This window comes from Manacus candei, unplaced genomic scaffold, assembly GCF_025592945.1.
Source record: "Manacus candei isolate 608988 ecotype Guabito, Panama unplaced genomic scaffold, ASM2559294v1 h1tg000021l, whole genome shotgun sequence".
NCBI lineage: Eukaryota > Metazoa > Chordata > Aves > Passeriformes > Pipridae > Manacus > Manacus candei.
Genome location: NW_026138069.1, coordinates 5,515,506 through 5,541,789, shown reverse-complemented (window position 1 = coordinate 5,541,789; position 26,284 = coordinate 5,515,506). Strand labels below are relative to the sequence as shown.

The 26,284-nt window shown below is 37.5% G+C and overlaps 1 protein-coding gene across 5 annotated transcripts in view; it reads left to right on the top strand.

The window, feature by feature from the left end:
- The first annotated feature begins 223 nt into the window (after positions 1-223).
- PHF14 (PHD finger protein 14) overlaps positions 224-26,284 on the top strand; it is a 362,909-nt gene continuing 336,848 nt past the window's right edge. For 2 of the 5 annotated variants that reach the window (XM_051786021.1, XM_051786019.1), the window contains exons 1-4: positions 359-490; positions 964-1,074; positions 13,106-13,755; positions 17,686-17,830. In XM_051786021.1, coding sequence (XP_051641981.1) covers position 490; positions 964-1,074; positions 13,106-13,755; positions 17,686-17,830 — 907 coding nt within the window. In that variant the 5' untranslated portion in view covers positions 359-489. Of the gene's footprint in view, positions 491-963; positions 1,075-13,105; positions 13,756-17,685; positions 17,831-26,284 lie in introns of all 5 variants that reach the window. The other 3 variants (XM_051786018.1, XM_051786017.1, XM_051786020.1) reach the window with 2 other exon arrangements.

Genomic DNA, 26,284 nt, shown 5'->3' with positions numbered 1-26,284 from the left:
TCTTCAAAAGCGCAAGAATGAGCTTGACAACACAGGAAAGCCCACGAGGAACAAAGCTCTTAGAGCGGGGGTTAAATGAGTAGAGCTTTATAGCGCTTCCTTTCCACGTGGGGGGAACGGAAAACTGCCAGAATAGGTTCTTGAGGTAATACAAGAGATCCTGAGCAGGCAGCCCCCGAGAACGAATGGCGTTGCTCTGAGCCCTTGTGAGCGGCGCTCGTCGCTCCGGGACTGCCTGTGCCTCCCCCCGGGGCGATCCCGACCACGGAACCGCGGCCGCCTCCGGGCGCGGGTCGGGCCCGGGCACGGCCCCTACTGGGCTTCGCCGCGCCTTGCGCAGGCGCCGGGGCGGCGCGTGCGCGGCGGGGCGGGCGCGCGCGGGTGTGCATCCGGGTCGCCGCCGTGTCCATTGTCTGGGGAAGGGGCCCGGGGCTCGGCGGCGCTGCTCCCGAGGGCCCCGCCCGCCTGCCGCACACCCGCGCAGCCTTTAGTAAGTCACCCGCGCCGACCCTGCCGGCCCTGCCCCGCGGAGCTGTCGCGCTGCCCGTGGAGCGTCCCCGCCCTCGGGCGAGCGGGCGCATCCCTCGGTCCCTCGGGCGTCCCGCGGTCCCGGCTGCACGTCCCCCCTGCCTCGAGTCGCTGGCGGATCACGCCGAGGCGCTTCCTCTGGGGATGCTGGTGGCTCCAGGGGTGTCCGGCCACTCCAGTGCCCGCCCAGCGCTCCCGGGGCCGCGGGCAGCCCGCGGTGCCGGTGCCGTGCGGGTTCCCGGCGCCTGCAGGGAGCACCCGCGCTCCGCCGGGCGGACCCTGCCCTCTCTCGCCTGTGCGAGCGGCTGTCCCCGCGCTGCGCTCGGGACTGCCCTGCCTGGCACCGCCGTGCTGCCTTTTGGTTTAAATGCCCGTAGCGATGCTGAATCCTCATTGTGCCACCCTATAACAACACTGTGGTTTTTTTCCCTGCAGTGGACCGCAGTTCGAAGAGGAGACAAGTGAAGCCTTTGGCAGCTTCGCTGCTGGAAGCTTTAGATTATGATAGCTCTGATGACAGTGATTTTAAAGTTGGAGATGCTTCAGGTAAATATGCTTTCTCATCTCCTTGGTTCAGAATTTTCTCATTTTTGGTTTATGGTTGCTTATTTAATATTATACAGGAGACAGAATGCTTGTCGTGAACTGTTGGGACTTGGAGCCCCTTGAAGGGAGTGACATGATTGCATAACTGGAAGTCAGTAGTTCAACTGTGATGATTTTTTTCTCAGCAGAAATCTCATGATTATCAAACAGGTTTTGGTAGAAGCATTTGAGTAGCTGCTGTGCAGATTGCCTTAGGTGTATTTATTGGTTTTTATTTATTCAATGTAGGGATTTGTTTAAAATTTTTACTGTATTTGTATTGAAATAAGAAAGACCTAAAGTCATTTTATTTTGAAGAAGTCTGGATAATAGTTGGTTGTGAACTTAGGAACTTGCCTTTTTCTCAAGGTTAATTCCAGTGGGTGAGTAAGAACCTAAAGCAGAAAGATAATCTGTTCAGGCTTTTATTGTTTTTTTACAATAGGTAAACTTAAGATGTCTGTTCAGATAGTTATACAGAAAGGTGTATGCATTTCATACTAGGTGGAAGTCCTTGCCCCAGTGTTGTTGTTTTGCAGTCTTTTCTATATATGCAAATTCCTATATCTTCGGTGAACATTCACAGAAACTGAAAATAGACAAGATGTCAAAATAAAATTAATAAATTCAAGAATAGTTGGAGGGAAGGGAAAGAAGGGGCAGGACCATGTTTGTCAGTAAACTGCATGTTAGATGTTCTGTGGCACATGCTGGGGGAAATGAGGGAGATATAGGATGTTTAACATATAAGAAAAGCAGCCTATCAAATAACTTCACTTTGTTATTTCTGCACTGGGGATGCTGATGTATGTTTTCATGTGGTTTACAGAGCAAAAATACTTCCCATCTCCATTTAAAGGCTTATTTATTAACATTTGGCCAGGTCCTCTGTATTGGTGAACTTAAAAATGCATAATAATAATTTATCCAGCGTCAGTTTTAAGATATGCGTTAATGCTCCTTGTTTGTGGTTTGTTTTGGTTTGTTTGGTTTGCTTTTCCTGGTGTGGTTTTTAGGGGTGGGGGTTGTTTATGTTAGTTTTTTTTTTCTTCCCCCTTTATCCCCCAAGCTTAGACATATTTTCCTTAGTTGTTCTGGTAGAAGCAGGCTTCAATGGCATGAGAGAATAAAACTGATGTAACCTTACCAATTTCATGCTAAGACTATTGGGGACTTGTTTCATTTACTCTTTTAATTTTGTTCTGGGGATTTTTGATCCTTTCTTTCGAGTAAGGTACAATTTGCCGTAAAAGGAAATGATTTTTAATTCCCAGAGAAAACCTCCCTGTTCTGGAACAGCAGTGTAGACAGGACTTAAAGGAAAAGATTTGGAAAGGGAGTATGGGTGATGAACACAGAATTCAGAGCAGTATATTAGTTGATCAAAAAGACAGTAATTAATTAAAAATAATGAATACAGCTTCCTGACTCAACAATGTGTAAATGCAGAATATTCATTTGTAATTGATATCCTTTTTGACTTTTAGGATATTGTATGTATGCTTGGGGGTCAGGTCAGTATCTAGCCTTTAGAGTCAATCTCAGTTACATTTTGAGGAAGTTGAATGGATTTTCCCTGAAAAATGCAACGCCGAATTGAAATGAGTGTATGAGAAAAACTCAAGTTCTACTTAAAAAATGTTTTTCTAATTGCTGTTTTGTGTTCATGTATCTGATACAGTGTTGTTTTAGCATTTCTGAACCTATATCTCTTATTGATAGGAGAAAAGAATGTTCTGTTTAGTAAAGTTTAAAATTTAGTGAAAACACTTTGAAATAGCAAGAGAGTTTGATATTTTACACTATATTCAAAGATTTTTCAATGTGAAAGAAGAAAGTTATGAGCATTTGGAGAAGTTGGGGAATAGAAAGTTATTACAAATAACCTCTTCAGTGGAAAGAAAAAGAAAATATTTCTTACATGTAATACAAGTTAAATGAATAGGTGCAGGATATTTGAAACAGAATATCTGTGCTGATTTAAAAGGAAGTTGGTATAACATACTCTTAAATTTGGTTGTACTTAGTCCATTAGATTTGGATGGAAGAAGTGATGAAATAAAAGGACTTTTTTATGTGCACACACACATACATACATATAAATAAAATGAATAATTTCAAAGTTTATATATATATGTAAGGAATTTGTGTGTATGCGCATAAGCAACCCTACTAGACAAGTTCCATATTGTTGCTAATAAAAAACAGGTTTTCCTTTTTCTCACTATGAATTGAACCTTCAAAGCCTAATGTGCCTTTTTCCAGTACACTCAGAGATGTTGCTCTTTTTCTTCTTTTAATGACTATAGAGGTCTCTCCATGTGCAACCTGTTGCAAATCAGTATTTAGTATGTGTTTGAATTCAGAATGACATGATATAGTTTGCTTGCAAAAGGAAATTAATGTGTCAGAAGGAAGAATCAGTTAGAAGTGCTTTGAAAACGAGCATAAATTCTACTTATGCACTCAGAAAAGTCCTGTAAGTATGGTAGTTCTGCAGCTCTACAATATGTTTATTTCATTCACAAATGCACATAAAGGTGTTTAAAATAACAAAACAAATTTGAAAGTTAAAAGTTAAAGAATTATTTAAATACTGAATTAAAAGAATTCTGAAGTTGTTTTCTCCCTGATGATTGTGTGATGTCCATATGTATGAGATTTAGGATCTCCAGTGGTATATGCTAGTACATGATACTGTGCAAGTCTATAAAGACTGAGCTCTGAACAGTTAAACTTTTACACATGTTCATTGTTCTGCCAAATTTCTGGGAATGTGCAATGCAGTAAGTATTTGAGAAGTTGTTATTAAATACTTTTAGGAAGGAATTGGCATTTCTGAATTTTTGTATTTGGAGTCCTGGTGCCTTGGTAAATTTTTTTCATTACAGAAAATATTTCAAATCACCTAACCTCCATTTCCACCAAAAAATCCATAGGAGATGTGGCCTTTACTTACAGTGTAGTTAATTTCTTTTCTTTTGGATTTAGGTCACACCAGCAGTCAGTTACTGCCTCTACCACTTTAAAGATCTCAACATTCTGACATCTCTTTACGGAAACTGATTTTAAAACTGTTATATTTTTGTAAATTTACTTAACGTAAGTAGTTTTCAGGCCTTCAGGCTTTTCATTATGTTAATATTGGACGAAGCACTTTTTAGTGGCTTCTCTGTTTCTAGTAGTAATGCTATGTTCTAAAGTACTGTATTCTTCTGTTTTTTGTAAACATCCTGAATAATTTGTTCCTTAAGAAAGAATGTCATATGTAATCTTAATGTGGGATCAGTCAAAAAACCTGTCCCTTTGGAGTCGGAATGTACAAATATGTGAGTTGAAATGATGGTACTGTAATATACACAACTGAAGGTTATTTGAAGTTTGGCTTTTAAGTTAACCAGAGCATGCTCTGGAAGTTTTTTTGTTGATTTTTTTTTCCTGCAGTGAGAGCAGCTGGAGATATACTGATGTCAGAAATCAGAGTATAGGTGTAGAGTAATTCTCAGCAGAACTCCAAAGCAAGGATTTACCACTTTTCTTCTCTCTTACCAGTGAACTCAGTTTCGTCAGCACATGTACTAAAATTGAAATGATGCTGAGAAATGTAGTGTAGTCCCTGAACAATAATAATATGTGAATTTAAAGACTGACTCTCTCTCGTAGCGTAGCTAAGAAGAGCATAGCTGATTGCTGCCTTGAAGAACTGATCCTGTCACCACTTCTGCTACAAGTCTTGTAGACTCGAATTTTTAGACACATTGGTAATTTTTTTTTTGGTGTTGAGTGCAGAGCCTGACTTGCATATGTATTATGTACCATTATTGCAACTGAAGTCAGTAGGAGCTCTGTTTAAAACATGTAATGATCTGCATAAATGCATATATTAGGTATTCTGAAAAACCTGTGTCTTGATCTAGAAATAAAAAGTTGCAAATTTTCTGTAATTTGTTTCCTGTTAGCACAATGGAGATTCTGCTTTTGCTTTCCTGTACAGAATGTTGTAATATAAAGAAATGTTTGCAAAACATCAAAATACTCTAGTGATAAACAGTACTGAAATCTTGATGGAGAAACTAATACATTTGTTTTTGAGTCTAAACTTAAATGATATGCAACAGTAAAGTTGTAAGGTGCTTTCAGTAGACAGTGAAGGTAAAAGAAAATATTGATGAGTTAGTCATTGGTAAATTATCACATAATTACATATTAATGTGTAGTTCCTCAGAGTGGAATTCACAAGGGCTTTTTCCAATTGAGAAAATGGAAAATGCAAGCATTATTTTCTCTTGGATTATTTTCCTTTCAAGTAAAATATTTGTCTGTACAAACGTCTGCCACTTGAAGTAAAACTTTGGAGTGACTGACAAGCATTTCCAACTTTCATTCCCTTTGGAAACACTGAGATTTCTGTTATTCCGTGTGCTTACTGACAGCAGAGGAGATATGTAACAGAAATCTAGGCTTCATTCCAGTGTCTGTACAGGGCAGATTTAGTGATGGAATGACATTATTTTTCTTTGGTTTTGCCCTACTGTGACTTTTTATGCCTTGTCTTGCCAGTCTGTCTGCCCCTTACAGACCCCTTGCTCATTGGCTCAGTGTCGTTCTGCTTGTTCACTCAGTCTTAAACAGGATTTTTGTGGTCTCCTACTTTACTACTCCTACTTTGCTTTCTTTTACATTTCCCCTTTTTGTGTGTGTGTGTGTGTGTGTGTGTCCATCTCTTGTGTATTCCCTGCCACGTGGAGAAGATTCTTTTGTGGTTTAGTTACTCCAGCTTGGTGGGGCGGTCTTTTTGTAGCCTGGCCTCCTCTGAGAGTCTAGACATGCTCAGTGAGGATGCGATGTTTCAAGTGTTTCAGGAGCGTGTACTTGTTACAGGGCGTCAGAGACTTAGTCTTAATTTGTTCCAAATGCACGTTCATCTGTCTTTTAAGACGTCACTTCCCTTGTACAAGATGTAAAACTCTTAGTTTTTGGGTTTTTTTTAAATATATATTCTAGCTTATTATTCAATTATTTGTACTGGAAGTCAGTTTTATGGATTATTTAGGACTGCGGCTTTGCTGAGGAAAGTCATGGGCTGTGCAGTACTTTATCCCAAAGAGATGTTAAAAATGAGGAAACTGGAAAATGTCAAGGAACTTCAAGAGGTAGGGCAACCAGTTTCATCTGTGTTATGACATTGTCAATAAGGCACTTCCTCATGACTCAAGTCAAAATTGGCAACCTTTAGTTTTGAGTGGTTTTGTGACTTCAATAAAAATCTACAGAAATGCCATATAATATAATTACTGCTAGTGTAAAAGGGAAGAAACTGCTTACTAAATTACTTCCCTTTATGTTCCCTTCCCATTGTTTTTTCTATTAAACTAAGTACTTGTTTTCTGAAACCTGTAATCACGAATCAGTGGTCATTTTCATTTCCTGCTCTGACCAGTCAACAGCTGCAGTTAATACAGATTAGATACTTCCCTTCAAAGCATTATTTGAGAAACATCTTTCTCTCCATAGAGCAGTAGGATCTTAGTCTTTATTGGTTTGGTTTTGTGTGTTTTTAATCATTTTACTTTGGACAGTTCAATTTCTTTAACTGCCAGCATTACTGGTGTTGAATTGCCAGTAGTCTACCAGTGTTTAATCATCATACGTGGCAAAATAGCACAGAAAGCCGGGGGGTATATCTAACTGGTGTTAAATTCTCTTTTTTGAACTTATGTTGAAAGTGAGGTATTAAGCCTTTTCAGTTCTTGCTTATATTTATATTGGTCTTAGCATAATGGACTTCTGTGTCTTTAATCTAATAGACAAATGTACCAGTTACACAACTTTGTCTTTGGCAGTTTAAAACTTCCTATTTTCCATGTATGATCTAGGTTTTCCTGCCTTTTTTTAACATCCCGTTATTAATGTTGTAACTTCCTAATTAGTTTAAACATTTCCTTAAGGTATTCTGGAGAAGTACAGCTGATTTTACATGTTTGGTATAGCACATGTGCAAAGGAGTTTTTGTGAGTCTGGAGTTGTTCTTGTAAGGAAGTTTATGGGCAGAGGCTGTTCCATCTGTCAGGATGCAAACACCCTGGATAAGGGGTTGTACATGGTATGTAACATGGTGTTTTAGCAGAGATACCTAGAGAATTTCACCATGTGAAAGACTTGTTCGCCTTGTGATGGGGAGGAAAGAGGCTAAAGGACCGATAGGCAAGGTGGTGGTACTTGAGTGACATTAACCTCACCTGTATCATGGTTTTTGTTACTGCCCTCAAAAAGAGGGTATTGTGAAGGCTTCTGTGGGCTGGATAACTTGTCACATGGTGACTGTAGGTTATTATTGAACAATACTATTTAGCAGTAATAACTTGGTAGTTTCTTTCTATGTTACATGCTTAGTTTTTCGGGTTTTTCACTTCTTGGTAGGCAGCTTAGAGCATGCAGGTAAGACTCAACCAGATAGGACTCAGTGCAAATAAAAGAACTTTCTAATGTGATTCCAAATGCTTCTTGTCTACTATTTGGAGTTGGTTAAGCTTTATTAATGGAAGAGGCAAGTCCAAAATTGAGTCCATGATTGCCTTTAACTAGCTTATCGTTTAGAGTTCACTTAAACAATAAATCTGCTTTTTACAGAGCTGCTTGTTAAGCTAAATACTGCATTGAAGAATTAGACTGTCTCCTGTGAGTGGTTGGCTATGTACTTATGTTGTGCAGCATTTACTCTCTGTATAGATGAATTTTCTTAGAATGTTAAAAAAAAATAAAAAATTTTGGGGTATCATGTTTAGAGTTGTTTGTAAAATGGTCCTGCAAAACCCTGGGGGGATTTCTTTTTGACTGCTGTAGTGATTTTAGTAGCTTTACCCTGAAGTCTTGTGCATAGTACGTATTATACAAGACTCCACAGCTTAGTGGAGTGTTTCTTTATTACACTTTTTTTTGGTATGTTAATTCTGTAGCATAATGTTCTGTTATGGAGAATTCCTTTCAGAGTTATCCTCTTTGGATTTGACTGCCACCTGCTGTTGTGCTTAGTAAAGCTAAAAATACAAGGTGTAGAGGAATAAATGATGTCTTTCTCCCAACTGTTATCTTTCATATTTGTTCTCAGTGGAGCTCTATATTCTTCACTATTTGATGGTGTATCTGGCCCCATCTTTCACTTAGAGTAGCTTGACTTCTTTCCCATAGGAAATGACATGATATGGTTGCCAATTTGAAATAGCCATTCTTTAAGCATTTCTTTCAAGGAGAAAATTGTATACTACAGCCTCTTCCTCAGTAAAAGTACAGCTGACAGAAGAACACCTGAAAAAATTGCTGTTATCACAGAATAGCTTTTTCTGGAAAAGCACCTATCACAGTGGGTGCATTCAGACCTTGCTATAGGTATCTCTGGTGTGTATATGAGTGCAGAAAGGAGAGTACGAAACAAAATGTGCAGACAGAAGGCAAAGAGAGTTTGAAGGAGAGACGTGAATGAAAATAGTGTTCATTTGTTCTCTGCTTTAAATTGCTTGCATGGCATAGTATTGATGTACAGGAATCACTGTTAGGAATTTAGAGTGCTGTTAAAGATCAAACTATACTCAGACTAAGATTCCCCACAAAATATGAAATGGGAGCTTAAATTGACAAGAGGTTTAAGTATATTTAGAAACTCAACAGCACAATTAAAGCATCAAAACAAATGTCTCCGATGGACTTACGGTAGGGAAATAAGAGAAAATAATAAAAGCTAACTTAAAAATCCAGTTAATTTTGACATGGCAGGATCCTATTTACAGTGAGACAAGTAGGGCACATAAGCACTCAGAACCTGTCAACATCAACAGCCTTTCCGTCATCCACTAAGAGGGTCATCTTGTCATAAAAAATATTGGGTTGGTCAAGCAGGACCTGCCTTTCACAAACCCATGCTGACTGGACCTGATACCCTGCACCTGCCACGTGATGGTACTCGAGATAATTGCTCCATGACTATCCCCGACACTGAGGTCAGGCTGACCGTTTCCCCTTGGATTTTGGGTGCTTCATTCTGCTCCCTCTCTTTGCCTTCCAACTCAAGAGGCTGGGTACTTGGAGAACAACTGGTCTTGCTATTAAAGACTGAGGCAAAGAAAGCATTTAGTTTCTCAGCCTTTTCCTCATCCTTTACCACTATGTTTCCCCCCACATCCAGTAAAGGATGGAGATTATCTTCAGCCATTTAATTGATGATGTATTTATAGAAACATATTTTATTGTCTTTTATGGCAGGTAAACAGATTAAATTTTAGTTGGGCTTTGGCCCTTCCGATTTTCTCCCTCATGACATCCTTGTAGTCCTCCTGAGTTGCCTGCCCCTTCTTCCAAAGGCCATAAACTCTCCTTTTTTTCCTGCATTCCAGCCAAAGCTCTCAGCTCTGTGTTCAACCAGACCAGTCTTCTACTGACTTGTCTTTCAGCGCATGGGGACAGCCTGCTCCTGTGGTTTTAAGATTTCCTTCATGAAAAATGTCCAGTCTTCTTCTGCTGCCTCCCAAGAGTCTCTGTCAACCTCTCAACAGGGCAGCATCTGCTCTCCGAAAGTCCAAGGCAGCTGTTCTGCTGACTGCCTTCCTTACTTCTCTGAGAATTAAAAACTATCATTTCAGTTTTGCTCTGCCCAAGACAGCTTACAGCCATCATGTCAGTTCTTCTCTGTTCACAAACAACAGGTCCAGTGGGGAGCATTCCCTACTAGGCTCCCTCACCAGCTGTGTCAGACAGTTATCTTCCACATGCTCCAGGAATATCTTAGACCATTTCCTCTCTGCTGTTTTCAGTAGACATCTGGTAAGTTGAAGTCCCCTATGAGTATGAGAACTAGTGATTGTGAGACTTCTCCCAGCTGCTTATAGACTGTTTTGCTTTTCTCTTCATCCTGGGTGGGTGGTCTTTAACAGATTCCACCTTGTTGGACTTCCCCCTGAGTCTTACCCTTAAACAACCCTATTGTCACCATCATTATGCCCTAAACAATCAAAACACTTTCTAACATACAGTGCTAGTCCACCACCTCTCATTGCTTGCCTGCCCCTTCTAAAGAGTTTATAGCCATCCATTACAGCACTCCAGTTGTCTGTCATCTCATGTCTACATGATGGCAACTGTGTCTTAGTTTTACTGCTGCACAACGGCTTCCAACTCTTCCTGTTTCTTACCCATGCCGTGTACATTGGTGTAGGTGCACTTCAGTTGGACTGTTGATCTCACCACCTTTTTGGGGGGACAAGCCCTAAGTCTTACATGACTATTTTTAGTTGCTTCCATGTTTTCTAACACATCAAAACCCTTGTATCTTTACTGTTACATGGATCTCCATTCCCTACCTCCATAGAGGCCACAGACCAAAGGACTTTGCTATCACTGTCCCTCAAACATTGGTGTGCTGCCCCCAGGTATGTCTCTAGTGAACCTGGTTTTATCCCTTTCCCTCTTCTGATCTAGTTTAAAGTCTTTTAAAAATGAGCCCTACTAACTAGTCTGCAAAGATCCTTTTTCCTTCTTTGAGACAGTTGTGCTATATCTACTGCCAGCAGGCCTGGTGTCCCATAAACCAACACATATCCAAACCCCAAAATTCTGTTGACAACATTATGGTTTGTGTTGGAAGGGACCTTTAAAGATAATCTAGGCAACCCCCTGCCTCGTCAGGAACATCTTTTGCTAGTCCAGGTTGTTTAAAGTCCCATCCCACATGACCTTGAATATTTCCGGTGATGGGGCACTTACAGGTTCCCTGGGCAACCTGTTTCAGTGTCTCACCATGCTTATTGAAATGTTCCTTGTGTCTCATCTAAACCCTTCCATCTTTCAAACTTGGTAAAAGTTTCTGTTTCTGTCTCCCTGCGGCCTTCTCTTCTCCAGGCTGAACAACCCCAATTCTCTGAGCCTTTCTCCATGGAGTGTTGCAGCCTTCTCACCATTGGCCCTTCTCTGGATGCACTCACTCGTACAAGGGAAGGCTGAGGGATCTGGGCCTGTTCAGCCTTGAGAAGAGAAAACTAAGAGGGGACTTCACCAATGTCTGTAAGTATTTGAAAGGGAGAGTGTCAAGAGAGTGGAGCCAGGCTCTTCTCGATGGTTACCAAGCAATAGGACAAGAGGCAACAGGCAGAAACATACACAGGAAGTTCCACATGAATATGAGGAAGAAGTTCTTTGCTGTGCAGGTGACCAAGCACTGGAACAGAGAGGTTGTGGAGTCTCCTTCCATGGAGATATTCAAGAACTGTCTGGACACAATCCTGTCCCACGCGCTCGAGGATGACCCTGCTTGAGCAGGGAGGTTGGATCCGAGGACCCACTGTGGTGCCTTCCTGCCTTACCCATCCTGTAATTCTGTGATTTTGTATCCAGACAAAGTTATTATAATTGAAAAATAAATTTTTAGACTTCATAGTATTTAATACTGTTTTTTTAATTTTGTGCATGTCTGATGAGAGTTCAACTATTTGAACTTCAGTTAGTTATGTTTTACTTTGATTACTACAGTTAGTAAGGCTGATAGGTGTAGGTAACTGACTGAATTACTCTCTTCTCAAAAGATTGTAAAATAACTTGTTTTTTTACTGGGTTTCTAAAGTTTAGAACATTTGTTGGAAACTTTTAGTTTCTATTAGCTTGTGAGGGGATGGATAGCATCAATGTCCTGATCCATAATAGCACTGATGGATTATTTTTGTGTATAATTTTATAATCTCCTCACCAAACAGTTCCATATGCAGGTATATGCAGACGAAGACAAAACTGACCATTACATTGAAGTAACAACTGACTAATCATTGGCAGTGTTCTGTGGGGTGGAAATAAATGCCATGTGAAATGTGTAGCACACTGACCCAGTGTTTGTTGATTTGGATTTATATAGAGATGGATGTGCACAGAAATTCTCTGTGTAAGGTGATGTTGAGAGGTGGAGATTTTTGGGTGGTAGCTAAAGCAATTAAGAATTTTTTTTTTAATTTGCAAGCATCAACATGTTTCATCTTTGCATCTATATGACTGGATCAAAAACTTGGTAATGGCTTTGAGCAAACTGAAAACTGTAACCATTGCCTAATAGATCCCTGCATTGGATCAAGCAACTTTATATTTTCTTGTTTATTTTAAAACACATTTTCTGAGTTTTCCTTCAATAAAACTAGTACTGCGAATGAAAAACAGTAGGTGCCCATAAGATGAGAAATAGTAAAGGTGGATGATGTTTATAAAATTTAACATGTTCACTTCATTTTCCAGTATTTTTTACATGTACTTTATAGTAAAATTGTCTTATTTTTATGAGTTTTTAAATACAAATCCTCTTCTATTGCACAGTTGGCCCGTATTAATTAATGGAAATAGTGAGTACACATAGAATGATACCATGAGTGGCATAAGGGTAGAATTTATGCATTGTTGTGCAGCTGCAACACTGAATGAGGCACAGCTTATATGGGATTAATAAGTGAAATAACACTGGAAATTAAAAGAGCCCTCAAACCCAGAAAAACAAATGTACTAAAAATGAAGGTATGGGATTATCCATACTGTTACTAGTACTTGTTATGTAAACTCTTCATTTTGTAAGTTCTCTCTATTGGATAGCTGTTTTATTTTGAAGATGTAGAAAATACCTGCAGAAATTAAAAACTGGAATGCTGTTTCTTTAAAGTGTGACTTCACATGGAAATTACTCTGTGCTACTGCTTATTGTTAATATGAGCTGCAGTTCAAAGGAACATATAATGCTCATTTAATAAGTTCTACCATCTTTTCTTTTGGCATCTTAAAATGCATTCATGTTTAACAGATTCTCAACATACCACTTGAAATAGCAATATTTGGATACCAGCTGAAAAAATAGGTGGAATACCTTATAAGGGAGGAACAGGCATCATTCTTTTGTTTAACAACTTGCTTCAACAGATTTTATTTTTGGGGGTACATTTGTGTCGGAACTTTTTTTAAATTTTCATATGCTCAACAGATTCTGAAGGAAGTGGTCATGGGAGTGAAGATGCATCAAAGGACAGTGGTGAAGGTTCCTGTACTGAATCAGAAGAAAATATCTTGGAGGAAGAACCAGCAGAAGAGAAAGTAGAAGAGCAACAGCCAAAAAGCTCCACTGAAGAAGAGGTGCCAACAGCAGAGAAAGAGGTAATTAAAACTGAAAAGAAAGAGCAAGAAGATGAAGAAGAAAAGCCAAAAAAGAAGAAAGAGAAAGAGAAAGCAGGTGAACCTGATGCTGTGGCTGATGAGCAAACAAATGAACCAAAAAAATGGAATTTGCGCAGGAACCGACCTCTGCTGGATTTTGTATCGATGGAAGAACTAAATGATATGGATGACTATGACAGCGAAGATGACAATGACTGGCGGCCTACTGCTGAGAAAAAAAAAGGAAAAAATGCTCTGCGAAAAGAAGGGAGTGATGGAGATAATGAGGATGATGAAGATGATGGGAGTGGAAGTGATGAGGATGACAATGATGAGGAAGGTAATGAAGAAGATAATAGCAGCACGGCTAGTGATGGAGGATCCAAGAAGAAGAAGAGTAAAGTTCTTAACAGGAATAATGCAGATGATGAGGAATTGACAAATGATAGCCTGGCTCTTTCACAAAGCAAGAGTAATGAGGTAGTGCAACCAACTTTCTATAATATATCTCTTGACAAATGGAAACTACTCCCCAGTAGCTATTCTGTTAATTTGAAAAGTTAAACTGATTGGCTGGAATTGTGTTTACAACACAATAATAAGTGAATAAGTGAAGCAACAAAATTATGCTAAGTAGGCACTGCGTATGAAATAACCTTGCTTGGACCATTTGGCTAGCATAATGCCACTAAAGTCAATAGAGAGACTTCTCTTGGCTTTAGGGAGGTTGGATTAGCGCTAAAATAAAATAGGAGGTCCAGTATGCAAACCAACATGTATTAGCAAGACATCTAGTTCTGTTTGAGTGTAAATGCTGCATATCTGTAATGTTCTAAAAGTTAAAGGCATCTGTGACATAATCATAAAATAGATAAAAGATATGTTATTCTTTATCCTAGCCCTTTTTTGTGACAGACATCAAAGTCTGAACACTAAGTTCACTAATAGAAGAATTTTAAGTAAAGAAATATGCACACTGGGTTTAAAATCAAATAGAATAATTATGATAATTTATGTTGGGTTTGCTTATAATAGTCACAAATGAACTAATTTCTTACCATACTAAAAAGCATTTGGGAACTATGATTATTATATTAAATATTTTCTGATTGCATAATGTGAAAAATATATATAAGTGTTTAATAAAGCAACCTTTTTTTCCCTGTGCACAATTAGTGTTGCTTTGAAGGTTGTGCCTGTGGAAAAATTAAGATATCAGGTTGTCAGTATGGCTGACTTCATGTCCTGCAGTAGCAAAATTTTGAACAAAGTTAAAAGAATTGCTGTATTCTTTTTCAGGATTCAATTTTCAGGAAAGAATTGTAATGTCAACATAACATTTAAGAAATAATAGGGATATGGCATTATTTAGGGTTCTGCTGTTCTCTTAAAACTTTATTTACATGTGTAAAATGACAGGGAACTACAGAGTATTTGAAAGAATCAACTGTGTCCATTTCAGATACTTTGATATGTATTGTATATATATGATAGTGAATGAGCTGTGCTATTTTAATTGCTGGTAATAATTGGGATTGAAAAAAAATTCTTATTAGGATTTTTTTCTTTATTAACTTTTTATATGGGCATATTCTTTCATTTTTAAGCTCTGTGATTCCAGTATTGTTACCTGCATTCTCTTGGCTCAGGAGCTGAAAGAGCTCTGCTGATGATTAGAACTTGAAACAGAGATAGGCAGTTTTATTTCAGAGTTGTTTCCCATATCAGAATCGAGCTGTGAGTTATGTATTCTTAAGTATGGCCGTAATTTCCATTGATTTGAAAAATTAGACCTGTTTCAGAAGCCCAGAGCTGTCTCTGATGTATCTTCTGTGAAGCTTCTTAGTATTCATGGACATGAGGTTCTTTCTTGCCTTTAGATTTAGGACAGTGATCAGAAGATAAAGGCAGTGCTTTTCTTGGCCCCCAATTCTGGGGTTCTGGCCTTCAGCCTAGGTTTTGGGGTCGTCTTCTCATCTTCATCGGTCTGACCTCTCTACCTTTCCATTGTTCTCGGCCCGTGCACTGAAGCTTAGAGAAAGCCTTGCCTCCAGGCCTATTTCTCCTGTTCAAATGTCTACCTTATCCTACCTTATCCTAATTTATTACCTCTAGGCCTATTGTATACTGCTTCTAGCATTCTTCTAAATTTTGGTCCAGTGGGCAGAACAGAACGAGTCTTGGTAGCTGAGGCAGAGTAGATGTTAGGGGGCCTATCTTAGTTAACTCTCTTAGGGCTGACTCTTGTTTCAGCATATACAATATTTTAACGTGTGCTGTAATTAAATACAATGTGGTTTTGTATTGTATTATGCACAGAATAAAAATTTGGCTTTCTTTCCTGAGGTCAGGCATCGTTAGTAGATAAATGGTGCTTTTCTGTTTTTATAGTTACTGCCGCTTTATAGGATCCTCCTATTCTCAGTGAGGTGGTCATTGTATTTTTAATTTTTTTTTTCCCTTTAAATTAGGAGTCTAGGGGCATATAGTTTGAAATGCTCACTTTCTTCATTAACGCCGCAGAAATTGGAATTACATAGTGATTCATTACATAGTGAAATCATTTCTCTCACCTCAGTAGGGAACCCGACTAGTTCAGGAGTTGGCAGCAGTTCCTATCTCTATGTAGATGTTCCCTCGTTTTAGACAGGTAGGGTCTTTCAGAAGCTTATATGGACTAAAAGCAGGGGAGAGCAGCATACTCTCCAGATCACTCCTTCTCTGTGTCTGCATAGAAAAACAAGTTACTCAGCTGTTTTGTTTGACCTGTTGACTGTCTTTACGTAAGGTAAACCATGATGGATGGGGATCCTATCATTAGATCAAAAATTTGATGTCCTTTCATCATTGCTTGTTTGTTGGGGTTTTTTTGTCTGTGTTTGCATATGTTCTCACTGCCCAGACAGCTATTTTTATTTTAATGTCGTTTTTGCAATGCAATCCTGTTTATTCAATCTAAAGCAACAGTTTTGTTTTTCTACTTTTTTTAAATTACCAGACCTTGGGCTTCCATAATAGTAGAGATTGCAAATTTCCTTTTAAACTTCTCTTAGCAAAGCCAAATAACGGTTGAAGTCAAACGTACTCTCAGAATAAGTTATATCTGTAGAGTTGTGAGATACATCAGGGAAACCTGTGCTATTGCACAATTAATCTGCCATTTGCCTATCTGTAATGTGAATGGTAAGCTAAACAAGGGTATTTTGAGTAATGGTGGGCCACAGTAATGTCCAAGTTCATTGCTTTCCTTGAAATGCTTTGTTCTAAAAGGAGGGTGTTTGAACTCTGTAGTGGAGAATCTTTTATTTTTCATGGTTAGCTGCCTTCCTGTAAGCAACATAACCGCTTGAATGTTCTTTTCTACTTCTAGATGGTTTCTCAGGCGTGGTACTGGTGCTGTATTTTATGTCATTAATGGGAGGTTAGAATTAGAAAATGATGTTTGAGATGGCATCTTTCACTTTTTTTTTTTTTTTGTGTGTTGATGCCACAGGAGTTTTGGAATATTTTCACATCTTTGATATTTTGAATGGATACCATTTAGGCTTGAACTCTCAGTGTCTGATTTGAAACTATTTATTGCTATTTCTTTGTACTGCACGGAGGCCATGAAACTGCAGAAGATACAGTGGCTGTAACTCACAATGAAAATAGTGAGAGTCCTAGAGAGTGTTTATTAAGAAAATTAAATTTACATACAGCTTTATTTGGTTTGTGAAGCACTCCTCTGTGTTTCCTTAGAAAAATTCTCCGTTAAAACCCACATTCTATATAAGATCTGTAGTTCATATTGCAGGTTGTCAGAACAGGGCAATGTGCTTGTTCTGCAAATCCTTACTCCTGTATATAGTCAGAACAACATAAGTTGTTGTAGTTTTAATAAATCATGAAGTTTTGCATGGAGCCATATAAATTTGCATTACAACAAAATCATACTGAGTTGATAATTTGTTATATTATATGTAAGTGAAAACTTGGCAGGCTTGTATTTAGAATTTTAACAAAATGAAGCAACTTTTCTGAATATTGGAACATTTGAAGGTCACCTGTGGCCATTTTTTTTTTAATTTTGCTTTTAAATGGTTTCTTAGGTATTCCTTGTTGTAGAACATAAATGGTTTGCATACATGTTTCTGTCTGAGGAAGTAACTCTTCTCTGACCTTTGAATCTTAGCAGATCTATAACTTTATAGGTTTATTGACATCCATCCATCCATCCCAGTTCTTGTATTCGTGGGTGAAGTGTTTGAATGTTTTGACAACAGAGAAACTTATAGCCTTGTGAAAATAATTTTCCATCTTTTTTTGATTCTTGTTCAAAAACTGGGCAAATAACGGATCTTCTCTTTGTTTTAAATAAAATCGAAGTTCCTGGTGTAATCCATATGTGTCTTCATTTTTCAATATTAGGACTCATTGATCCTTGAGAAGTCTCAAAATTGGAGTTCCCAGAAAATGGACCATATTTTGATTTGTTGCGTTTGTCTTGGAGATAACAGTGAAGATGCTGATGAAATAATCCAGTGTGACAACTGTGGAATAACAGTGCATGAAGGTAATACAACCCTTCATTCTCATTGCAGGAGGAAAGCACATGCTTTGCCTTTAATAAAATTTTTACTTGGTTTCTTCAAAATAAATGAAACTTTTCAACTCTGGGGGGGTAATTTTTTTGTAACGCTACATGGATCATATTTAGTGGTGTAACACCCATCTTCTACTTCAGCAAAGCAAATATAAACACCTGTAGGACAGAACGTGGTCTGCAGATAATGATATGATGAATCAGTGTGCAGATGTTGGAGCTATACTGTACATTGTATTTTCAGGGCTTTAGGATATTCTGTTAATGTATTTTTGTCTTAGCTATTTGAGTATATGAAATTGATTGCATAACTGGGATATAAGATCATAAGAATAGGAGGCTTTATAAAAGGAAAGGTTATTTCATCTGTATTTTTGCTGTACCAAAAAGACAGAGAGATGAGGAAGAGGAAAGGAATTGTCTGTGGCATTTCATTACAAGTGAAAACAGCTAGTCTTGAACTTCCTCATAATTTTCACTGACAATTTGAAACAATTTTGAAGTTAGAACATATTCAAGTAATTGTTTCGCTAATTCCTTAAAAATCTAGACTGTATGTGTGTAATGAATGTAGGAGATCTGGTTTTAAAGAAACACTTCAGGAGTAATAATTTAGGTGAATATATGGAATTTTAACAGCCTTGCATGGAAGATGAGGCTGTATTGTGTCTTGTTGCTCTTTCTCTTGAGGTTGGAAGATAGGGTAGATACTGACACAGAGAGGCACACCTATTTTGTTAAAAAACAAAACCTGGTTTTTTTCTCCATTAATAAATTTGGGCTTTTTTCCTGATATCCTGTACCATTTTAGAACTTTGCTTTTGTTTTCTAAGGTTTCCCAAGAAAATGAGGTAGGCTACTTCAATTCTTGAAATTAAAAGAAGGTAGGCTTTCATTTATGTGACTCCCTTAATTTAGAATTTTTTTGAGCTGTTTAGCATGCCTTTCCAGCTAGGAAGTGGTTTTATTACTCCCTTATTCCCCTTTGGTTTTTTCATACTCGACTGAAAATTGTTTCAAAATAGTATACTTTATGGCCCGGGATGTAGTTTGGTTCTTTGCTTGTCATCAGTTTGAAAACTGAGGATGGAATTTCTTCCTCAGGTTCGGGTGCCTTATATTAAGTGTCCATGGGTACTCTTAACCCCTAAGCCTGTTATGGACTTTTGAAGAGCTAATCCTTACTGTCAGTGGATCTTAGAGAGCAGTTTAGTTGACCTAATTTATGATGAGCTGACTCACACTCCAGGTGCCTTTTGAGGGCATTAATCAGATCTTATTGCCTACCACAAGTGTTAGGCTCCTAAATTTAGGTTTCTTGATATGCTTGCAGAATTCCTTCCTCTGTGTCCATGATGCTTTTTGGAAAGTAATGTGCAGAATATATTTGATTTGAGATGCAGTAAGTGACTAAAAGTTAGTTTTATAGAATCTCGATAGATTACTGCCCCCCCCCTCCCCCCGGCACAGTCTAATAATAACTCACAAGGAAAAAAAACTGTAACTATCTTTTGCTGATAGTTATAAATGCCTGCTATTCAAGAGAATACACTAGAATCCCTAGAAGATCCCTTTCTCATTTTGTTTAGTTTACTAAACCTGTGTCCTTAGAAGAAGTAAGATTATAGCTGGCTTTCATGTAGAGGAAAATAGTTCCATAGGTCAGAAGTCACTTGAATTTCAGTCGTTCAAAATGTCTTTAAAAGTAATTGCTGCTATTCTTCATTTTACTGTGTTACAAGCAAAGATTCCCTGTAGTCCCAGGGATACAAAGAGTACAATATGTAGGTTTCTTTTGTTGTTATTGCAGTAAAATAAATTAGATTAATTGAGAAGATTTAGTTTGCTGGTTTGTTCTGATAAGTTCTACAGTCTGTACCAGCTAATTGACTATAGATGTTGGTTAATTTTTCACACTTATGGTTGATTGTTTAGCTCTTCGCAATTGATTTTAATGATAAATACTTAAAAGCATACATAATGCAGTTTTGGTGTTCTGTTTGAATAGGTGAAGTCTTAGAGAAAAATAAGCAGTATCTGTAGGTGAGAGTAATTGATGGCTGTGAAAAAAATGTAAATTTCCCCAGCAACAATTTGAAACTGAACAATTTGGAGTTTTACTTGATGTTAAATGTATATTTTTCATTGCTAGATATGTATATCAATTTGTAAATATATTAATATAGTTTCAAGTTGAAATAAACATTTATTTTGATGTATTGTTTCTGTACTTTGATATTTTGTAATGATAAGTAAGAGCAGGTGCTATTTTAAATCAGAGCTTTTTTCACTAATTTGTTTAAGTAATTGCAGCAAGTAAAAATGTTATAAAAAATTTGGAACATTTGAAGCTTTACTTTGATATAGTGATCATCTATATCTACATCTATAAATGTATCTATGTTCAATAACTTGGAGATTTCTGCACTACCCCCAGAGGTCATTGACTCACTCTATTACTTCTAAATGCATGAGTAATATATGAAGACACAGCCAGTCGTTAAGAAGTTGCAGTCAAAACCAAAATGCGATGCAGCAGTTGCTTTTTGCTCCTGTTGGCCTAAACATTCAGCTCGGGTGATTTCCACAAATAAATTAAAAATTATTTAAAGAGATAATTACTGTCTAATCATATAAAGATTGCTTGCAACCTTGAGAATTATTTAAGTTAATAGAGGCAAGGTTTACTGTTTATATCATTGGCTTTAATCTGTACCTTGTAACTGTGTGCCCAGATCATGGGTGTAGACTGTATTATAAGAAGTCCTTTGTACTCTTAACATGCAACTGCTTTGTAGTTTAAAAAATATGTTCCAGTGATAAGTGAGTCTGTTTTGTAAACACATTGAAATTCAAGAATTTATTTTTATTTTTACAGGTTTGCTTTAGTAGATGGATTGGGGCGAATGCAAACATCATGCTGTGTCCTGAAATTTGTTCTAATATTTCAGCTTTTATGTTTTTTATAAAATGCTCTTTCTAGCACAGCATTGAAAGAAGAGGCTCCAATTTATGAATTGGATAGAAATCAATGCAGTGATGTTTACCAGCAGTTGGGAAGAGTAATACACCCATTTCTTGCAAACTAATTTTGATTCTTAGCAGTTGTCTTTTCCCTAGAATCAAACCTAAGATGCCAGGTGTCCTGAAATGCTCAAACAAAGCTGCTAGAATACCACAGGGGTTTTCTTCATAGTTTTTGTATGCAATTTCAAGTAGTATTGTAAATGAGTATGTTTTCTTTACTTTTCCATAGCAGATAGATAATTATTTGAAAGGAAATGCACTCCTTTCACACCTTACTGTTGTCCCACCGAGGGACTCACCTAACGAGGATATTGGCGATTTGATTGTTCTTTCCCTGAAGACTTTTTTTTCTCCTTCCTTGTTGACTGTTAATAGAAACTGTTCTGCTTCACAGGGAGGGCTCTTACACCCTTGAGTGGTGCCTTTGTGCTCTGCTGAAGTGGAAATTTCTGTCCACCACAGAACCTTTCAGGTGACTGGGAAAGGTTTTTCTATGACAGCTGCCTCTGTTTTAAAATGAAGCTATTTACTAGCCATGAAAATGCTGCCTCTGAGTCGAACCAGCTTATTTAGGACACTAGGGCTCCTGCCCTTTGCAGGGGTGCTCTTGCTCTACTTTTAGCTGTTGGTCAAAGTGTGGCCCCTTCATGTAAAGATGAACCTTCCAGTTGCAGTCTCAAAGTGGCTGCATGCCAGCATAGTTGTTGACAAGAATCTGTTACCCTCCTTCAAGGGGGGGTAAGCTAATGCTGCCTTCCATTTTAAAAGTCAGGCAGGGTCTAGATCTCCATTCACTCTTACTCTGCTAAGTTTTAGCTCTTCTAGTACAAGCCAGCTTATCACTGTGCATACTGCTCTATTACCTCTGCACCTGTGTGTTTGGTACCAGCACCTTTTCCTTTTCAGTACGTGGTGCAGCGGCTGCATGTTCAGTCATGATTTGTATTCTGTTGGGTTGCTTGCTTTCATTAATGGAGTATTACATAAGGTCTTCCATGGAAGAAGAGGGGTGATAATTCACCTGGGAGCAACTCCACCAGCGCTCATGTGGAAACAGCAACATGGCCAAGGGTTAGATAGGGGTTCTCATTCAGAGCTGGAGTCACGGAACCTTACTATACACCTTTACTTGCTTTACTGACAAGTTTTGTGATTGTGAGAAATTCAGTTTCCTTTCCAAAGAAACTATTTGCTGTGGAATGTTCATATCACCTATATGGCCTGCATCACTTGTCCAAAAGCTGCCTTTTGTCTGTAGACACGTGTCCAAAAATCTATTCTTGGTGGAGCAAATAAATCATTCAAAGTATAACTGCCTTTAAAACTGCTCAGTAGCATGCATGTAATGCTAATTTAATTCCCACTCTCTGTTGTGTCTAAACAGCCTGTAATTAATTCATAAGTGTATCAATTAAAAATTAATTCTCATTTCACGTATCAGTCTATCCCTGTCCTGTCCCCGCCCTGCCAAAAAAGAGAAAAAAAAGTCTTTTTTACTGAATTTATACAGCTGTTCTTCAGAGTTTTTACTTATGAGTGAAGATAATTGTCATTTCTTTTTATAAAAGTCTTCTTTAGGCACTAATCTGTCATTTTGGATAAATGGGTTTGTGGTGAGATCTTGTAATAGCAGGACACCCCCAACTGTGTTGTCAGGCTTTTTGACATATTGATTGCAGCGTGTCTGAAGAAAATGTCTGGCACGCGTCATAGCATGTGCCATAACTGTAGGTAGTACACTTGCCAGCTGTTGCCCTTGGGTTGGTTGCTGTGAATTAAATGAGAGAAGTTCTACATTATTTCAGCTGTTTCTTTTCCATCCCCTGTCTTTGTTTCTTACTTTACTTTGATGTGTATGTCAGGGAATAAAATTTTTCTTGCTAAAAGCAATAGTGTAGTCACATGCTTTACAGTGTAGTAAAACATTTTGCATTTTCATTTTGCCCCATACTGTAGTCTGCTGCTGTCCAATATAAAAATTCACTTTTCAAAATCACGTACTTTAGTACTCTCCATTTACTAAAGAAAAATACTGTTCTGAATTTATGATGCATGGAATTATTAGTGTATTTATTTTAAAGTGTTGGTCCAGTTAAGGATTGAATGAAATGTTTTGAATACTCTGATCTCACAGATTTTTGTATGGTTTACCATAAAGTTCATGATTTCGTGATTTTTACAATAAGATCGTGTTTCATCTTATTGATCTTATTGATCGTGTTTCATCTTATGTAGATTTAGTTAGTGTATGCAGATACCCTGTTTGGCAAAGATTACCCTCCCAGAGAAATGGAGGAAGAGCTGCAGCCAAGGCAACAACTGGGTCTGTCTTCTTGTTTCTCTTAGTCATATAAATTTCAGAAGGATAGTTTTAATGGTAGCATTTTGAAGTGTTTGCAATTTCATTTCATTTTATTGACAGTCACATAAAAAAATAAGCTATTGACAGAGTACAAGGACTTTAAAATCAGGGAATAAAAAATATTGTTTTCTGTATATAGTGACATACATTCAATAGACAGCTTGGCTGTAATCATACTATATAGATGCCATTAACAGAACAGTAAATGGTGTGAGAATTGTAACTTCTTGAGTTTCATGTGTATAAATTCATACTAAACCGGTCTTATCATTTAGGGTTAAAGGTGTTCAAGGAGGTGTCAGACATAGAGTTATGATACAGTAATCTAAGAGTATATGAACATGAGGATTTAATGAAGTTTAGTTGAAAAGGAGCTCTTAGGGGTATTCTGTAGATCCAGACTTCAGAATTTTTGTGAACATTAGGAAAAGGCAGGGAGCATTTTAAGCAAAGTGGTTACAAGTTTTTTTATTTTCTTCAGCATATTTTCCCATCAAAGAGGTGGGAGGTTGAATTAATGCCAAATAGGTCAGAGGCACAGTGATAATAATGCAAATTAAACATGACCTTTACAAGTTGTGTATCCTTTCTTCTGTTATCCTTACAAGCTTTAAGTAGTCACAGTGTCTGTACAATCGTGATGCTTTTAGAAAGGCCCTAAAGATTACCTCTTGATGCTTTTGCTTGTAGTTAGCCCTTAGGTTGCCTTGTGTTCCAGCACCAGCAATTCCTGATAGTTCAGTGGGACTGAACAACTTCTTTTTAATCATCAGCACAGCTGTTTAATACTAGAATGTAATGATTTACCAAGCAGCAGCTTTGTATCTACATCTCTGTGCATTTTGAAGAGTCATAAAAATAATGCTTTTTAAAGTTTTTGGTAATTGGACCAAAATAATTTTTTCAGCATAGCAAAAGAAGGCAGATAGTAAGTTAAACCATTGTTGTATTCAGCATTTTTAAGGATCCTAAACTGATATATTTATAGAGGTATTTGTCTGTTATAGATGAAAGAATATTCCTGTGGTAAGAATATGAAAATACAGCTGTTTTTAAAACCTCAGAACTCTTCATCTTCATATTGTAACTTTTTTGATAGATTTGGACAAAAATGCATTTAGATTTTATATCAAGTGCCTTTTGTACTGCAGGTCTTATTTAACACATAAAAAGTCAGTTAAAACCATGCAGTAGAAAACACCTTTTTTCCTCATTTTTAAAGGGGAAATAAGGGAAATATTAATCCCTTAGCATGATTATTATAAAGGTACTTGAAATTGCTAAAAGCACAGAGTTCATCTTTTTCATTAGCGTTAATTAATTGCGTTTTCTTGCTTGAATGTATTTGATAATCTGTTTATCTACAATTCTAGATTTTGACAAGGTGTTCACAGCATTATATTATTTAAAAATGTCGTGTTAATCTGACCAAACTACTTTTTTTGCTGGCATTTTCGATTGCAATTTGTGATTACAAGAGAAGAAATAAAGTCAGAATATGGAGTGGGTTTTCATTATGGTTGCTAGTTAATACTCAGAAAATATATTTCTTGAAAAACTATAAGATATTGAAGTTTTTTTGTTTCCTGGTATGTTGGAACAATTTTGACCTGCTGCAGTTAGGCTGCAGAATTAGTAGACATGTAGTACAATAAATACTATAACGTTTATATATAGAAGTGATGCAACTTGCAGAAGAGACTGAGTTAGTTATTCTGGGATAACTAGCACACGTGATGACAGCACTGATTATGGGAGAATAGATTAATGTGCTTGCTCTGTTTTTGACTGGGCAGAGACTTCAGAGTCTTCCACATCCCAGGTGAATGCTGTAATGATCTTAACTTTTTATTGTTTCAAATATACTTGGAATGAAATTCAAACTTTTAACAAAATGGATATATTTCTACAATAAGGTTTTGTTCTGAAACTGCTTTTGCCTTCCTATCTCAATTGAAGTGATATGAAGTGGGGTTTTAGTTCCTTGTACGTCTGAAAAACAAATATTACATCTGCTCCTGTACACACTTGGCATCTAAATCTTAAGGAATACTATGATTGTGCTAGATGTCATTGATGTCATCAAATTACATTGATGAAATTTGATCTCTCCTTTGATTTCTGTTATCACTTAACAACCCAAAAGTAGCAAATGACTCTTTTCAACAAACATAAGAAAAATTCTGAGTTAAAATACTTGCATATCCTTAACAAGTGGTTTCTACTAAATTTTGAGACTTAACTCTTCATTGTAGTGAGTATCATTAGATCAAATTTAGGCTTCAGCTGTTGGGTCCCAAGACTTGAATAGAAAGTATTTAGGGAGCACTACCTAATTACCTGTTTGAAAGTATTGTTCACAAAACTGAGTTTTGTTTCGTTGTTTATATACATTAGTCCGAACTATTCCTAGAAAGTAAACTCCAGACATTTATCAGCAATGATTGAGGGTAATCTAGTCTGTTTTCTCCAGCTAAGGACCACCCCTTTTGCTGGTTGTAACAGTATTGTGTTTAGCTTTTGCAATTAAGGAAGGAGTAAATGCCTCCTTCTCTGTCAGAGATCTTAAACTCTTTAAAACTGTCACTAAGTTTTATATACAAATTGGGACAAAAAGATCGAGTTAAAATTATGGACGATTTCTTTTTTTTTACTTCTTACTGTAGAAAAGGATCTAGATTTGAATTATATAGAAATCACGTTTAACACATACGGTAAGGATGGAAATAATTGCATTACATTTGTGTAATTTTCTAGGAAAAAGGATAAAAAATAGTCAGGTATAAATGACTGATAAGTATAGTAAGGCAGCTATTTCAGAATGAAGTAAGACAGTTTGGGGAAGTCATCATTCTGATTTTAGCAGACTGATGGCACTTAGGTTAGAAAAGCAAATCTAATTACTTTTGGTCGCTGAAGAAACATCAGTGTTTGAAAGAAACTGATTTTATTTTGCCATGTGGGTCAAGGACAGTATTGTTCTGTAATGTAAAGAAATTTTGAGTAGTGTTTGGAAGTCTGAAGGAATTCTAAAA